Source organism: Pygocentrus nattereri, chromosome 24, assembly GCF_015220715.1.
Source record: "Pygocentrus nattereri isolate fPygNat1 chromosome 24, fPygNat1.pri, whole genome shotgun sequence".
Lineage (NCBI taxonomy): Eukaryota > Metazoa > Chordata > Actinopteri > Characiformes > Serrasalmidae > Pygocentrus > Pygocentrus nattereri.
In genome coordinates, this window is record NC_051234.1 from 4,326,577 (window position 1) to 4,333,175 (window position 6,599).

Sequence of the window (6,599 nt, forward strand, 5' to 3'; positions counted from 1 at the left end):
ATCTAAAAGTTGTAGAACAGATTTCAGAAAAATGTTCCTCAACATAAAATTGCAAAGACTTTGGAAATCCCACCATCTACAGTTCAAAATATCAAAAGATTCAGAGAATCTGAGAAATCCCTGTATGCAAGGGACCAGGCTGACAATATTGGATGCTTGTGATCTTCAGGCAGCACTGCTTTGAAAACAGGCATGATTGTGTACTGGAAATCACTGCATGGGCTCAGAAACACTTCCAGAAATCACTGTGTGTGAACACAGTTCGCCATGTAACCCACAAATGCAAGTTAAAGCTGTATCATGCAAAGAGGAAATCATATATAAACGGGATCCAGAAACGCTGCCAACTTCTCTGGGCCCAAGCTCATTTAAGATGGACTGATGTGAAGTGGAAAAGTGTCCTGTGGTCCAATGAATCAAAATTTTAAATTCTTTTTGGAAATAATGGACACTGCATCCTCCAGGCTAAAGACCTCCCAACTTACTATTAGCACACAGTTCAAAAGCCAGCATCTGTGATAGTATGAAGGAGCATTAGTGCACATGGCATGGCTGTCTTGCACTGTGTGCATCTCTGAAGGCACCATAAATGCTAAATATAGGTTTTGGCAACATATGCTGACATCCAGATGTCTTTTTCAGGAAAGGCCTTGTTTCTTTCAGCAAGACAATACTAAAGTACACTAGCACCCACCACAACAGCATGGCTTTGCAGAAGAAGAGTCCAGGTGTTCCATTGGCCTGCCTTTCTCTTATAGAAAGCATTTGGCGCATCATGAAATGAAAAATACGGCAAACAAGACCCAGGACTGTTGAGCAGTTAGAATCCACATCAGACAGGAATGGGACAACATTCCTCTCCCAAAACTCCAGCAATCGGTGTCCCCATTTCCCTGATGTTTACAGACTGTTGTTAAATGAAGAGGGGATGCTACACAGTGGTGGACACGGCCCTGTCCCAACTTTTTTGAGATACGTTGCTGCCATCAAGTTCTAAATGAGTTAACGTTTTCCATGAAATGGTGAAATGTCTCACTTTCATATCTCATCTGAAATATGTTCTATGTTCTTTTGTGAATAAAATATGAGATTTGTAAATCATAGCATTCTGTTTTTATTTACATTTATTTGCATTTTGCACAGCCTCCCAACTTTTTTGGAATTGGGGTTATATCCAAGGGAAGAACATCTGGGGACAACAGCACGGCTTGGCAATAGACAAGACACAGGTGCAAAACATGAGACAAAGGGGCAGAGAGGCAAAACAAAAACAAGAGGGAGAATGTAAGCTTGGAGGGAACAGACAAGGACAAGGCGTATTACAGGTAATCAACTGTGGCTACAGATGCAGTAAACAGAGATTAGGTAGACAAACAGTGGGGTATTGCTGTAAGTGTGTGATTTAGCAGCATAGGAACATGGCATCGCTACCAGTGATTGAGGATTCTTTGATCTTTCTCGTCTTACCTTTCACTGCCTTTGCTTTATGTAAAACGAATGAAATGTAAAAAAAAAAATTAGTTTCCTTCATTCATTCTCACTTGCAACAGGCTGTTCACCTCCATAATGGACTTATCAACCTTCACAAAGGCTGTGTGTGATCACACTGGGAAATGCACCTTAAAACCAATCACAAATTGAAACCGGACTCTGCAGGCACATATCTTTCAAAATCACCAGAATCAGCATCAGCAGCTATTTTAACTCTCAGCTTTCTCCATTAATGGAGGGCCTCACCCAAAGATACAAACTTCACACTGAGTAAAAGCTAACGAAGAGCCAAAAAAAAGAGTAGCCCCTCTTAGTCCTCTTAGTGTACCATTTTAATGCAGTACCAATCTGCAATGTATGAAAATGGCCAAAAAGTGTGTGTGTAGTTTTAGCAAAGGTTACAGAACTAAATGGTACTGACTTTTTGTGGTTTGCATTGTGCTTTTCATTAATCGTGTACGTATACAGCCCCATACACCTCGCATACATACCCTCACGCAAAATGTACTTCAAATAAACAGGTTATCAAATCAGTATATATCAAAGATATGAAATAAGTGCATGGAACCAGAATGTTTTCCAATAATTTTGGGCCATTTCTGTTGGTACATTCATATATAATGTTGAAGGTGAAAGAATACTAAAGCTTGTTTTACTACTATTGCATGTTAAAGCATTAAAGCTTGGGCTCCTCTGCAGGCGATCGAGTGCATCACGCAGGGCCGAGAGCTGGAGAGGCCACGGACGTGTCCCAAAGAGGTTCACCTCCTCATGCAAGGCTGCTGGCAGAGGGAGCCACAGCAGCGCCTCGTCATCAAGGACATCTACAGCCGCCTTGTGGCCTTGGTCAAGAACCCTCCGGTCTATCTGGACATCCTGGAGTGAGGTGAGATAAAGGCCCGGCCTGAAGCAGGTTTGGGTTGAAGAGATGAATCATGTGGAACACTGGAAATGGAGACAGAGCCAAAGGAACTGTAAAAAAAAGAAGTTTGTATAGTAGAGCTCCCGCACTAACATTGCTATGCCACGCTTGGTCACTCTTCAATGGAGCATCCATCAAGCCTTTATTTTTGTGGGAAGGACAACGATGGCGGTCAGCTAAGTGCAATTCCTTCAAGTGTTCAGCAGTTCCGAGAAGCTCAAATTCATCCAGGAATGAAGCGTCCAGGAATAGTCGGAATACAAAAGACCAGGTCCACTCCATTCAAGCTTTTCTTTAATCCAACCCGGGAGGATGTCCGTATTCAGTTATTGTGTTTAACTCCTACATTATGTAAAAACGTAATCATCCTTTTACGTGATCTTTTGGTGTCTTTGTCTTGTCATAGAAAAAGTCGAGTTTGCAGTGTTTTCCATGTCGTGCCAAGTCGATTGCACTATTTGAAACTTCACACCTCCCTTTGTCTTGCAATTATAAATAATAAGTGTATTATATAGAGATGTATTATGAGTGCACTGAAACTGCATGTATTGGTCTTTACTTATTCTTAAATGCCACCGCCGGTGCTTTGTGAGGCCCTGTAATTACCTCTTCTCAGCAAACCTCCACGAAGCCCCTCTTTATCAGAGTGCATTTCGGAGAATCAGACATGACTGGGGAACAGAGAACAGCTTCTCGACGTGACGCTGCATGTGAGAGCGTAGACGCTGTTAATCAGATATTCATGTCAGTGCCTACGCATTAGTTAGTTCTGTCAATTATATGTTTTTCCTTTCCATTTATTTGAGGTTAATTTAACTTATTTAACGTCTTATAAACTACATCATATAAGGAGTAGCATTTAAGCACAGCAGGTTTGATGAAAGAGCCAGTCGTACAAACACACTCATTCTCAATTAGCTGATATGAGAGACCAGTTCTCTGAAATATACGACGAATCTGCCATTCTTCATTTTTGACTAAGAAGTTGTCATTTTAATACACAGTCATATGCAAAAATTTGGGCTCCCCAGTCAAATGACATGTTTTGTTGATTTTTTTCAGTGGAAATAAGTTAAAACATCTTGCAAAATGTGGCACATTTAATATTTTATGTGTTTTCTTCTGACAATAAATAAAAACTGGGCACTAAAACTGACCATTTTGAACTGCAGCGCAGTGGATTTCAAAACTGGGGTCACAACCGGTTGGTGGACCACAGTTTGGGAGCAAGTGGGTCGAATGAGTCGCCCCTGCCTCTAGAAAAAAAGACAACATACTCTAAATAATAATTCATATTGACACCACGCCGCATCAAAAACAAGCATGAGTTAGCCTAATTAATCAGCCATGATCAGAGTACAGTGCCTGATCCAACTAAATATTAAAATTATTATTACAATAAATATTACATGATTTCATTCAGTTCTATTCAATTCGATTCAATTCTAATCAGTGTAGGCCTATGTGTGCTTCTTTCTTTGAAATGTTTGCCTTATTTCTCTTTACAGAATGTTGGGTGGGCCGCAGGGCAAACACTACCTCTATATGAGGGGCCTGGCATGAAAAACAGACCCCCTGCTTTAGAGGAGCTTATTTCCACACAGAAAATCAACAAAAGATCTTTTAATGAGTGTCAAATCTTTGCATACAAGTGTTTAAATTAACCATTGTGATGTTTGGTTATTTGACTTTTTTACTGCAAATTCTGATATAATTAAAATCTGCTTATGAATCTAAATTCAATCTCATGTATGATATCAATATAATATCAGCAACTGCAGAATTACTTAGGGATCCCATTTTGTTTAGCTTTTGTTTTTTTTGGTATTTTGGGGCGTCAATTATGCAAATTCTGACTATGCACACCTGAACCGGTGACCTTCTTGTGGACCATTTAGGAAGTTGTTTGGAGCTACAAGTGTGTATCATGACAAAGTCATGTGAGCCAGCTTCACAGAAAAAGTAGAATGAAGATTCCGCGGGGCCCATTGTATAGATCATTCTGACCAGTTCGACTATATGGTTATCACAGTTTCACAGGGAATTCTTCCTTAAACCACTTTAAATGGGAATCACAATGATTATTTCAAGATCATGCGTAATTCATTCACTGAGATGTAAACAGAGTCATTCCGGGTGGTTTGGTGTGAAATGGTTTGCTGTAGAGAAACATACCAACTCAGATTTCGTTACTGTGGTGGTGATAGGAACCAGGGGTTGCCATGTCTACAACACAAATGTGAACCTACATGTGTTTTCTGAGTGTTTATATGCTGATGATGGTAAAATAACAGTAAATCTGAAGAAAAAAAATACTATTTGCCTTGTATTTCTCTGCTGATAGAAATCCTTTTAGTCCTAAAACTACAGTAAAACAGTGTCTCGGGCTTCAGGCAGTGTATTCATAACCATGTCGTGTAACAGGTTTCTGTGAAGGAGCTTTTAGAAGCATTACACTCTTCAGATGACCGGTTTCTATCCCACCACTCTGGCTTGAATTATGCCTAAATTTTGAAAAAAATGAAAAATTTCAACTTTGAGTTTGAGTCAAATTGCTGGGAAAAGTATCTTTGCTTGCAAATGTTAAAGTTGCTGACTGAGAAATAATTTCCAGTAAGCACTGGCAAATAAAACCATTCTAACTGGTTCCACTAGGTTTCATGAACTGTTATCCACATTGGCATTTTCAAGCCTGTTTAGCCTTCGCATTAATTGCAGTGTGTCTTCAGAAGCATTTTTGCTTGGAAATTGCTTTAAAATCACTATAAGAATGACACGATTTTAGGTCAGCAGGCTATCATTTGTGATTACTGTACAAATAAATATTGCAGTTTGAATAAAGCCGTCCTCAGTGCTCGTGTATTAATGAGGACTTCTATTCAAGCACATTTTATCACCTTTCACAAGGAAACTTCTGCCTTGGACGCACACACACGATCAGCGAGTGTGACGTGAATAGACTCAGTGGATACTAATTACACGCTGTTACTGAACACGGCTCTGTCTTATCACAGTATAATTAGATTACAGGACACTGGTCACAATCTGCTGCATTAGATTCCATCAATATTGATAAAAAGAGGCCTAATTATTTATTTACATGGATTTCTTCCATGCAAATTCGCTCTCAGGGCTGTTTTTCCATATTCGGGGATCCTCACTCACCACCTTGATCAGAAGTAAAAAGATTATTAAATGTTTTCATGCAACTAGTTGCATGTTGGGAGTTGATAGTGATATTTTCACTAAGCAATTCAATCCTTTGTATTGTTCTCGTATATTAAGTCGCCTGCATTTATTATTTACATTTGCATATTAGCATTTTAATTGTCTTTGTATAATGTTTCCAGCCGTCTTTGCTGTTCTTTATATCTGTCTGTTATATAGATATTTGTCTTTTATCTAGATGTGTGTCTTGTTTACTGTATATCTGAGTGTATAATCTCTTCTACATGTATGCAGGGCTTCCTGATTTTGAATGAAAGTGGAGGAGCATTTTTTTTTCTGGGTGTGTGGATGTGTGTGTGTGAGTGTGTGTGTGCGTGAGTATGTGGGTGTGTGTGTGTGAGTGTGTGTGTGCGTGAGTATGTGGGTGTGTGTGTGTGTGTGTGAGTGTGTGGGTGTGTGGGTGTGTGAGTGTGTGTGTGCGTGAGTGTGTGGGTGTGTGGGTATGTGAGTGTGTGTGTGCGTGAGTGTGTGGGTGTGTGCTTGTGGGTGGGTTGGGGTGAGGTGTTGGTTCCTGAGGCGAAAATGTGTTGACTATCGAACGTTAGTCAGCTACAATCCTTTGTACATGCATATGTTTAATGATATGGGGTGTAACTGGACAAGGGCCACGTAACATTGCAAACATGTCTTGTTGCAAATGAGATTCAACATAATCAGTCAAAATATTGAGAAAATAAGACAGGATTACTACATAATCAGTAAAATATTGAGGAAATAAGACAGGATTACTACATAATCAGTCAAAATATTGAGAAAATAAGAGGATTACAACATAATCAGTCAAAATATTGAGAAATTATGTCAACACAGTCAAAAGCTCAACAAAATATATCTTTAGAAGTAAACCATTATTTTGACATAATCAGTTAAAATCACAATAGAGTAAAACATTATTTTGATAAAATGAGTCAAACTCTTGGGAAAATAAATCATTATTTGACCAAATTAGTCAAAATCC

The 6,599-nt window shown here is 39.2% G+C and overlaps 1 protein-coding gene across 3 annotated transcripts in view; it reads left to right on the forward strand.

Annotated features, from left to right (window-relative positions):
- The window catches only part of ntrk1 (neurotrophic tyrosine kinase, receptor, type 1), a 61,888-nt gene extending 57,737 nt beyond the window's left edge, over positions 1-4,151 (forward strand). For all 3 annotated transcript variants that reach the window (XM_017708743.2, XM_037534045.1, XM_037534044.1), the window contains exon 17: positions 2,191-4,151. In XM_017708743.2, the coding sequence (XP_017564232.1) occupies positions 2,191-2,376 (186 nt within the window). In that variant the 3' untranslated portion in view covers positions 2,377-4,151. The remainder of the gene's footprint in view (positions 1-2,190) is intronic.
- Positions 4,152-6,599: the final 2,448 nt, after the last annotated feature.